Source organism: Heterocephalus glaber, unplaced genomic scaffold (genome assembly GCF_053883595.1).
Source record: "Heterocephalus glaber isolate CG9 unplaced genomic scaffold, H.glaber_assembly_v1.0 deba00001565, whole genome shotgun sequence".
Lineage (NCBI taxonomy): Eukaryota > Metazoa > Chordata > Mammalia > Rodentia > Bathyergidae > Heterocephalus > Heterocephalus glaber.
In genome coordinates, this window is record NW_028258352.1 from 792,521 (window position 1) to 803,742 (window position 11,222).

Below are 11,222 nucleotides of genomic sequence, written 5' to 3' on the forward strand. Positions count from 1 at the left end.
ACTACATCATTGGCTAATTGTATGGATGGTAGGATTAAATTGCTGAGTACTTTCGTAATCAAGATTTTATATATAACATTTGTAAAGGGAAAATTAGTACTTTCATGGTTTGTGAGGGGGAAAAAAGACTGTGGAGATTATCCATTTCCTTGGTTTTCCATTGCCACTGTTAGAGGGAGTTGCATCATTTAAATTGTGATAGAAAAAAATGTGGTAGAAATTTGCAAGTTATTATTTAAAAATAAAATGGGTTATTTATAGGATGGATGGAAACACTTACATCTCTGCCACCACTAGCTGACACCACAGCAGCAGCTATCCACCACACCTTGGGTTTGCTTCTGACTCTGTCATGTATGTGACATCAAACCCATTATTGGCACCTCTTTAAATAAGCTCTGTGAACACGGTGTTGGTAGAGAGAAGCTGCCTCGAATAAATTGAACTACATATGTTCTAAACTGACTAGCATAAAAAAGAGGAAGAGAAAAAGAAAGTAAAGGAAGTAATATGCTATCATTTTTTAAATTTAACCCAAGGATTTTGGTGGGGAAAACAAGTTGCTTAGCATATGTAAAGTTGTAGTCTATATTTATGACACTATTGCTTAAAAATTATAAATTATGTAAATACATTAATAAACTATTTCAGGGCCGGGGATTTAGCTCAGTGGTTCCGCTGCTTGCCTTGCAAGCTCAAGGTCCCGAGTTCGATCCCCAGTACCAAAAAAAAAAAAAGACTTATTCAAGTTTTTCCCCAGTACCAAAAAAAAAAATTATTTCATTCAATACCCCCCACCCCGCAAAAAACAAATTCCACATGAACTGGGCATGGGCACACTCCTGTAATCCTAGCAGCTTGGGAGGTTGAGGCAGGAGGATCACAAAAGTTTAAGGCCAATCTGAGCAATTTAGCAAAATAAAAAATAAGGGCTGGGGGTTATAGCTCAATGGTAGAATGTCCTTAGGTTTCATTGCTAGCACTGAAAAAAATAAAAGCTCTATGATATTCAGTTGGAACTTTAATTGAAGATGCATTAAATCTATAGATCATTTGCAAAACACTATTACCTATGTGCTAGGTACTGTTCATGGTCCTGGAGATATAATGAATAAACAAGACAGACAAGGGAGCTTCCCATCACTATTAGAATAAAATCCATGCCATCATCTATAGACCAATCCACACATGACCCAAACATCCTCCACCCCAACTCATCTCCCACTGTTCTTGGTTCCACACAATCCTCTGCTATTCACTTTGAACTGCTAAGTACTCTCCCACTGTGGCTTTTACTGGAAAACCCTTACCCCTCCACACATCTTTTCTGCATGACAGGCATCCTTACTTTAAGCAGGTACTTGCTTAAATAACCACACTTTCAGAGATGCGGCCATATTACCTAAAAGAACTACAGCATATTTCTTGGATTGTTAGTTTTTTTCAGTTCTAGAATTTCATTGTTAATTTTTTTCCTAGATGATCTATTTGTGATAGAGGGGTATTGAGGTCCCCCACTACAATTATGTTATTGTTTATTTGGTTTTTCATGTCCATTAATATTTGTTTTGTATAGTTGGGGGCATTCGTATTTGGTGCATATATATTTAGGATTGTCATCTCTTCCTCTTGGATTGTTCCCTTCACAAGGATGTAATGACCATCTTTGTCTCTCTTAATTAGTTTTGGTTTGAAATCTACTTTGTCTGCAAATAAGATCGCCACCCCTGCTTTTTTCTGGGTTCCTGTCACATGGAGAACTGTTTTCCATCCTTTTACTTTCAGTCTATGAATTTCCTTTTGAGTTAGGTGTGTTTCTTGTATACAGCATATTGCTGGGGTTTGCTTCTTAATCCATTTTGTCAGTCTGTTTCTTTTGATTGGTGAATTGAGGCCATTAACATTGATAGTTGGGTGGGTTTAGCTGAGTGGTTTCGGGGCCTGCTATGCAAGTGCAAGGACCTGAGTTCGATCCCGGTACCAAAACAAAACAAAAAAACATTGATAGTTATAATTGAGAGATATTGACTCATTCTTGCCATGATGTTTCACTGTTGTTGGCTCTTTTCTTATTTTTCCCCCTTTCCCTTTAGTGCCTTACCTTGCGTGGTGTCTTCTCTCTGTTGGCCTTCATGGAGTTGTGACCTTCATTGTCTTTTTCTAGGATATTGCATAAAATTGTTTGGAGTGCTGGTTTGGTGTTCATGAAATTTCTCAGGTGTTCTTTGTCGTGGAAGTATCTAATTTCCCCATCGATTTTGAAAGATAATTTTGCTGGATACAACAGTCTAGGTTGGAAGTTATTTTCTTTTAGGGCTTGAAATACTTCACCCCAGGCTCTCCTTGATTTGAGGGTTTGTGTTGAGAAATCTGCCATGATTCTGATGGGCTTTCCTTTGTAGGTGATTTGTTTCTTTTCTCTAATTGCCTGTAGAATTTTGTTCTTCTGTTGGGTTTCTGGGATCTTGACTATTATATGTCTAGGTGTAGATTTTTTTTGATCGTGGCTGGGTGGAGTTCTATATGCCTCACTTATCTGTGTGTCCAATTCTCCACCTCTGTCTGGGAAGTTTTCTACTATTACTTCTGTGAACAGTCTTTTTATGTCAATTGTACTTTCTCCTGTTTTGTTGTGGACTCCTATCAGTCTTATGTTATTCTTCTTTGCATCATCTAGCAGCTGTTGGATTGATTTCTCATGGTCCCTTACTATCTTTAAGAAATCTCTGTATTCATGGTCCTTAACTGCGATCCTGTCTTCTATATCTGATATTCTGTCTTTAGATTCTCTTAGTCTGCTCTGCATGCTTTCAATGGAGTTTTTAATCTCCTGAATATCTGTTTGAATCTGTTTCATGGCTTCCATTTCTTTCTTATGTTGGGCGATCATGGTTTCCATTTCTTTCTTATGCTGGGCATTCAGGGCTTCCAGCATGTTTCTGATCTCATCTATTTTCTTATCTGTTTCTGTTCAAGAGCCTCTAATCATGTCTTTCACTCTACTCACCATCTCTGTATTTATCTGGGAGATTATTTCTGCTTTGAATTTTTCTAGAGCCTCATGTATCTGTTCTGTTACTTCCTGTGCTATCAGTTCAGGGTGTCCAGGTGGTTGATTATCCAACTTTTCCACCTCACTTCCCCCAGAATTTCCTTTTTGTGGCATGGAAGCCTGCGTTTGTGCCTTGCTTAAATGTCTTCTCATTTTTGTTTTTGGTACTGTCCTTGGTTTAATTTCTGGGTTGATATTTCAAAATTGCTTAATGCAGGTATCTTTGTTGCTTGTGTTTAAAACCCTTGTGGAATGATTGCTTTTCAGAGTTGTCTTCCAGATATGGTTTGTGTTTAGGTTTTGAGGCTCTAATGACTCTGAGGATATTTTATTTTCCTTATACCAGGAAGGAAAACTGATTAGATCAATCACAACATGTTAGGCTAAATGTTACAATCAGCAATACCATAGCATCAAGCGCAGTTTAAAAAATGACAATTTGTGGTAGTTATTAATCTATCACATTTAACTATGTGAAGCATAATCCCCTGTGCCTCTGTAGTGTGGGACCAGGTAACAGAAGAGCCAGAAGGTGTGGGGACGACGGAATTGGGCCTTGCAGGCACTGGATGAAGGCGGGGCTCCAAGCCACTCCCAGGACCTCACTGTGCCGTGGGCAGGAACGGGAACACAGCCGAGGAGCTTCATGCTGCTGATTGTTAAGGTTTTTTGTTATATCAGGGGTCTCCAATCCCAGGGCCACGGACTGGTACTGGTCTGTGGCCCATTAGGAGCTGGGTCACACAGTAGGAGGTAAGGAACAACTGCTTTATACCTCCCATAGCATCTAACATATTGATACGTACAGTACTTGATTTTTTTTTTCTGCCTCCCTTACTAGAAAGTCAACTCCAGGAACCAGAAATTCTGTCTTGTTTACTGTTATGTCCTCAGGGCCTTAAACTGTACCTGAAAGGTAGTAAGTAGGTGCTTTGTAAATGTGCTAAATGAATGAAAACAAGCATGACCAGAAAAACATGGAGGGGTTTCTATAAAGACCTAAAGACCTTGTACAGACTTTGGAGTTAGTACAGGTAATGGTAGCTGCCTGAAGCCTTAGAAATATTTGGCTGGTGCTTATCATAAGCACTACTCTTCCTGGTACTGGAGAGGAACACAACTTTTGCAAAAGTCGATTTCTCTTATAAAGATAAATTTCTTTTACAGAGAACTTGTACAGTTTTTAGAGCTTTTCCCAGTTTTCTGGTTCTCAATGGCCTTTAGTTCAAGTCATTTTTCAGAGTGGCATGTTCTGGTACCCTTCAGGGCTATAACCTTTTCAGATTTCAGTCCTCAATCAATGTCTATGAATGTTTGGTCTCATTTAGAAAACAACAAAAGCCTCACAACAGTAAAATTTATTTTTCCTCTGGAAATACATTGTCCTTCTGTGTTTTTTTATTCTAGGATCAACCGGGCAGATGGGCCTTTTACACTCTGAGAGCTTGCCCTCAGTCTTGCTGTTGTACCCCACAATAATTCATTCAATTAATTGGTCTCCAAGAGTTTTTATGCCCCCATCCATATGGACAGAGTGCTTTAAAGCCCACCACGGCACCCCTAAAATATCCATCCTGTTTTCACTTTTCTTTTTATACCTGAGGAGGCTGGGGAAGCACAGCAACACTTCCCAGTGAGCTAGAGAAGGGCCATAGCTACTGGGGCCAGAGCCAATGTCTCCGTGGAGTAAGATGCTGACTTCTCACTAAAAAAGATCACTGCTCCCCCATGATGTCCTCTGAGGGAAAAATCTGTGGGTTGGAGATCTTCTCCAGGCACAGTGTTGGCTGGTCTGGGAGGACGTATGTTAAGGAGCTAGCATATTTGGTTTTTTTGTTTGTTTTTACAGAAATTGACCTTTATTTGTTGTACTAAAGTCTAACTTTTGATACAAATTAACAATTTAGTACAGAACACCCTGGGCTATCAATGGGCCTGCATCCCCCTTCCAGTGCAGCCCAGGGTGCACAGGCACAGCTGCAGAGTACTCTGCAGCCTCTCACAGCTGGTAGCCAGCATAATTGAATGCCTACTCTGTTCTGGGTAATGCTCTGGACACCCATGAATGAAACAGAATCTGACTTCACAAGGCTTCTGGTGTAAAAAGTAAATAAATGGACTATATCACCCTAAAAAGAAACTCCAACAGGCTTGGCTTTCTAGGTAAAAAAATGAATTTAAAAATAGCAGAATATAAGCTGGTCCTGGTGGTGCACGCCTGTGATCCCAGCACTTGGGAGGCTGGAGGATCGCTGAGTTGAGGCCAGCCTGGGCTATATAGTGAGTTCGAGACCAGCCTGAACTGCACTGTGAGACTGTCTCAAAAAAAGAAATGCATGCTAAAAATGAGCACTCAACACTTAACACAAGTGTAATCATTTTCACCTTACGGTAGGCATTTCTGTGTACTCCTCTTACTCCTGCCTTTAGTATCTTCTCTAAGATAAACAGATACAAATTTTTTTATTCAAAATTGTGTGAAAACTTACTGTTTTTTATTTTATTTTTTTTGGTACCAGGGATCGAACTTGGGACCTTGCGCTTGCGAGGCAGGCACTTGTACCACTGAGCTAAATCCCCGGCCCTACTTACTGTTTTTTTAAAAGAATTATACTATAGGGCTGGGGATTTAGCTCAGTGGTTTTGCCGCCTGCTACGCAAGCACAAGGACCCGAGTTCAATCCCCGGTACCAAAAAAAAAAAAAATTATACTATATATAGCCGGGTGCAGTGGTGCATGCATGTAATCCCAGCACTTGGGAAGCTGAGGCAGGAGGATCACTATAAATTTGAGGACAGCCTGGAGTACACAGTGAGTTCAAGACCAGCCTGAACTACATAGCAACACCTTGTGTCTCAAAAAAAAAAAAAGAGCCAAGTAAAACTCCTCAGTTTCAAACGATCGGAATAGAGCTCAGATAGGATTGTTGTTCAGATGTACAGGGAGCCAAAACCATTTGCCTGTGGAGATTTAAAACATTATCTCTTTTTGCTTTGTGTTTTAATGCCTAAGGCTGTCACAACTTTTTTCAGCTCAACAAAAGGGAAAACTTCATTTTAGGGCCAGGGATTTAGCTCAGTGGTTCTGCTGCCTGCTGCGCAAGTGCAAGGACCCAAGTTCAATCCCCGGTACCAAAAAAAAAAAAAACCCTGCATTTTATTCATTGAGCATTTACGGAGCACACTGCCAAATACTGTACTGGATTACCAAATTCCTGATCTTAAGAATTTCATTGTTCTATTTTTGGTTACATATTACGGTTTGTTACCAGAAATGATGTTATTACTAAAAATTGTATTATAAATATAAAAAAAGCATCTTGTTTATTGTATGGGTCAGTATTTTCCTTTTGAAAACATTCTGTTGTGTGGAGGTTACCAAATGACCTACTTTGGCAAAACATTAAACCAGTAATCAATATGACTTAGTTCTGGCAACTGCCCCAGTGATGTCACTACATTAGTCATGAGATCTGCATTCTAGCTCAATCTACGGAGCAGCATGCATGACTCAGAAGGAGTGCCCGGTTGGTGAAACAAGACCACACTGAGGCTAACAAAATGAAAAATCACTTCACCTTCATGAAAAATTAATCAGCCCCTTGTAAAGCATTTAAAAAAGTTTATAAACTATCTCCAAGTCATTTAGATTTATTTATCTTAGAGAAACTTTCAATTTACTTGTCAGTAGACAAGAGATCGTTATTAAAGCTATCTAGATGTTAACCAGGTGTTTATTCACAAATTATTGATATGCTCAGTGTTAAAATTTAATTAGTCATATTTTCTAAGTGAAATCTACCAAAGCTGTTAATGTTAATTTCGAAAGTTATCACATGAAAAAACCCCAGACATTTTGCTCTTTATTTATTCATATTCTCCACCCCCGTGACTTCACGTAAAATCATGATCGGATCCAAACACCCCAGTATCACGTAGCTAAATTATCTGCCTGCAGGCCAAACAGCCACGCCCAGGGTGCAGGGAAACCAATCGCGTGGTCCTAGCGGCTTAACACTTTTAACACTTTTGGTTTGCTTGCACAATAAGCACCTGAGTGGGGGGAATAGTAGTTATTCTGTTGTAGGTAAATTGCTCATCTCTTGAACCGGCTTTTTGCCTTCGTACATTTCTCCTTTTACCCACCAGCGTTAGGAGAAACACCAACGAGAAAGAAGAGTTTGTAGGTACTGTCGGAGCCAGATCTAAGCCCAGCCAGCACATCACCTTGAGCCCGAGCCGCTCTTTTCCAGAGGAGCCTCCCCAAGGGCACCAGGTCCCCGCGGAGGGCCCAGCTAGCTACAGTCTGAATTTAGACGGTCCTCTGACTGTTAAGAGGGTTCAGTAAGACAAAGCAGCTAAAGCATTCTGACTACAAAAGCGTGACTAAAATTCTACACCCTCCAATAACCCAGAGTAAAAACTTGAGAGGCACACGTTATTAAGACAAGGGGAGGGGGGCTATGCCTCACAGCTAACACTGGGGGAAAAAACAACTGCAGGCTACATCGACAAACTCCTCTGCACCTGTAAATAGGTCCGCAGGAATTCGCTGCGGAACCGGCTACTTTCTCGCCTAAGGCCAGAAAACGCCGAACTTTGAGAAATTGGGTTCTGAAGGCGGGAACGAAAGACCCCCTCCTCCACCTCCGGCCGGAAATACTCATCCTTCTCGCCTGCCTGCCTACGAGGCGCACGCGCAGTCAGTTACTCAGCAACAACAGCACTAAAACACCGCCCAGCAACAGTGGAGCCGCCAAGTCTCTCACCACTCAGCGCCTGCCTCACCTGCACACGCCTCACCAATCAGCGCCGGCGCCGCAAAGAAGTTTCCAGACATTTCGAGAAAGGTTCCTTAAACTCAGATTCATCCGCCCGGTAATTTTTCCATTTTATTGTAAAGGAAGAGATGGGACGCCTGGAGGAGAAGGGATGTAATCTTTTAGGATTCTCTGTTTCGGCTGTGAGGAGTTGAGGGTCAGTTGAAAAACCTAACTAAGTCCTGAGAGGTGGAGCCGAGTGAACTACTTTCAGCGGCGCACGGAGACCGCGGCTACGTAGAAGTGCTAAGTAACGCAACAGACGTTGTATAAATTGCAGGCCGCCTACTCGCGGTGTTGTGACGAGTGGCTTTGTCGAGTAAGCTGTTGGTGTTCCTCTGCTTTTCTGGCAATTTGCGTTGCTGAGTCTTTGCACTCGATAACAGGTATGAGCTGTGGCATTGAGGATCTGGAGAGAGTGGAGAAGAGGCTTAAGTGAGGTTCAGGAGGTGGTTTCTTGGGGCTGGGTGAGCCTCGAGGGGATAGAGTGGGGGAGGGAGAGGGCAATGTGACGTGACGCACTTTACTGAACAGTGGGCCTTGTTTGCGGCGGGGGGTGGGGGTGGGGAGCGGCCCAGCCGGTCTGCGCGGTTAGAGACTAACGGACTCTTAACTGATGGAGTTTCCATCTGGTTCACTTAAGCGGGGTAATGCCGGAGAGAGTTTTCTGTGATCTGTGGAAATCTCTAATAGTGACTCATTTTAGGGAACGATTTCATCTCTTTCAGTGGGAATTTTTGTGTTCTAAGTCTTGTGCGTTTGGTTTTGTTTTATCATCAGGCTTAGATTTGGAGAAATTAATGCAGGGTGGAGGGCTGGAGATGTAGCTCAGCTGTACAGCACCTGCCTGGCAAGTGTGGTACTAGAAAAAATAAACATCCTGAACTATACTAGATTAGAAAGGATTTAAGATTTTTTAGCTGTTAAATTTAAATCCTGTGTGTATAGTGGAAATCGGAGGAACTTAGAGATGTGTTTTAAAGCATTTTAAGAGAATAACGGTACTTGTCATTTTAATTACAGGTCAAAATGCAAATTTTCGTGAAGACCCTGACTGGCAAGACCATCACCCTAGAAGTGGAACCCAGTGATACCATTGAGAATGTGAAGGCCAAGATCCAGGATAAAGAAGGCATCCCTCCTGACCAGCAGAGGCTCATCTTTGCAGGCAAACAGCTTGAAGATGGCCGCACTCTTTCTGACTACAACATCCAGAAAGAGTCTACTCTGCACCTGGTCCTTCGCCTGAGAGGTGGAATGCAGATCTTTGTGAAGACCCTGACTGGCAAGACCATCACCCTGGAAGTGGAACCCAGTGATACCATTGAGAATGTAAAGGCCAAGATCCAGGATAAAGAAGGCATCCCTCCCGACCAGCAGAGGCTCATCTTTGCAGGCAAGCAGCTTGAAGATGGCCGCACTCTTTCTGATTACAATATCCAGAAAGAGTCCACTCTGCACCTGGTCCTGCGCCTGAGAGGTGGGATGCAGATCTTTGTGAAGACCCTGACTGGCAAGACCATCACCCTGGAGGTGGAGCCTAGTGATACCATTGAGAATGTGAAGGCCAAGATCCAGGATAAAGAAGGCATCCCTCCTGACCAGCAGAGGCTCATCTTTGCAGGGAAGCAGCTGGAAGATGGCCGCACTCTTTCTGACTACAATATCCAGAAGGAGTCCACTCTGCACCTTGTCCTCCGTCTGAGGGGTGGCTGTTAGTTTTTCGGTGCCCAGTGATGGCAGTAGTCTGCATTATAGCCATTGGCCCCAATTTAGAAATTACCAGTTTCATTAATAGCTGAACCTGTTCAAAATGTTAATAAAGGTTTTGTTGCATGGTAATGTGTCTATTGTGAAACTGTGGGGAGAGTAATGGAAACTTAATAAAATGGTGTCAAGGGGCTGGGGATTTAGCTCAGTGGTTTCGCCGCCTGCTGCGCAAGCGCAAGGACCTGACTTCAATCCCTGATACCAAAAAAAAAAAAAACGTTGTCAAGGCAAGCATGTGACTTTGAGATAGGTAATCTGCCGAAAATTGTTACCTGGCTATATACCTAAGTCTGGTTGAGTTCTGGGAACTTATTGTTTACAATAGCCTGTTCAAAGTGCAACTGATTAAAAATGAATAGAATATGCAGATTTTTTTAAGATAAAGGGAATAAAATGAGTCTTTTAGAAATAGACAAGCTGAACTTTGAGTTGAAACTGCTTTTTAGTCTTCTGGGAATGTCTATCTGTTTCTAGTAGGTAGTAAAATAGAACCTTAACCCTGTCCCTTTTGAAAGAAGGCTGGGTGAAGAGATTGGGAAGCACACAAGTTAAAATGATAAAATATTCAGATCTAAGGCAACTTGATGTAAGTTTTCTTGTTTTGTGTGTGCCAAAAGTGCTCTGCTACAGCTATACCCATAATTCTCAATTTGTTCTTTTTTTTTTTTGGTACCAGGGATGGAACTTGGGACCTTGTGCTTGTGAGGGAGGCTGTGGAAGCACTGTTGAGCTAAACCCCCAGCCCTTGGGGGTTTTTTTGAGACGGGGGTCTCACTGTTTCAGGCTGGCCTTAAATGCACCATGGAGCCCAGACTAGCCTCAAAATGATGGCAATCTGAGAACTAGGATTAAATGCGTGAGTAGCATATGCCCATTCTATGAATGTAATGTGCAGAGAGCATGGAAGGGGGGAAAAAAAGTGGGGAAAGTCTGGGTTTTCTCATGGTGATGGTAGGGAGATAAAATGTCATAACAAGTGCACTTCATGTAGTTGGGTTTTCTGTGGTTACTGGGGGTTGAACCCCAGTCTTCTCCCCTTATTTTTCTTGAAGTTGGTTTTGGGATCCTTCTGCTTCAGGCTCCCAGACTGCTGGGATTACAGGTGTGCTAGATGGACCTCATTTTTTTTTTTGGTACTGAGGACCGAACTTGGTAACTTGTGCTTGCAAGACAGGCCCCAGAAGCACTGAGCTAAATCCCCAGCTCAACCTCATTCTTTTTCAACTACTGCACAGTCTACTTCATAGTATGGATATACCATACTTTACCCATCACCTTGCTGGTGGATATTTACAGTGTTTCTAATTGTTTATGATAAAAGCAAGACTGCAATAAATGGCATGGTAAGTGTCTTGTCAACCAATCTACAAGTAATTTTTTCAGGATGTACACGTGAAATCATTACCAAAGAATATAAGAGTTGAGAGCCAGGGATTTAGTTCACTGGTTCCACTGTTTGCCTCGCAAGCACAAGGACCTGAGTTTGATCCCCGGTACCAAAAAAAAACAGGAGTTGAAGTTTTGTGGTTAGTATAAAATTACACTTCAAAAAGTAACAAATGGGATTGAGGATTTAGCTC

At 42.0% G+C, this 11,222-nt stretch overlaps 1 protein-coding gene across 3 annotated transcripts; it reads left to right on the plus strand.

Moving 5' to 3' along the window:
• Positions 1 to 7,773: 7,773 nt before the first annotated feature.
• Positions 7,774 to 9,714, plus strand: Ubb (ubiquitin B). 3 transcript variants are annotated; one of them, XM_087192109.1, is made up of 2 exons: positions 7,774 to 7,930; positions 8,896 to 9,714. In XM_087192109.1, the coding sequence occupies exon 2, from the start codon at positions 8,902 to 8,904 to the stop codon at positions 9,589 to 9,591; it is 690 nt and encodes a 229-aa protein (XP_087048235.1). In that variant the 5' UTR covers positions 7,774 to 7,930; positions 8,896 to 8,901; the 3' UTR covers positions 9,592 to 9,714. The 3 variants fall into 3 exon arrangements, with proteins under 3 accessions (XP_087048235.1, XP_004870820.1, XP_087048236.1); XM_004870763.3 differs by having other exon boundaries at positions 7,896 to 8,258; XM_087192110.1 differs by lacking the exon at positions 7,774 to 7,930 and adding an exon at positions 8,452 to 8,519.
• Positions 9,715 to 11,222: the final 1,508 nt, after the last annotated feature.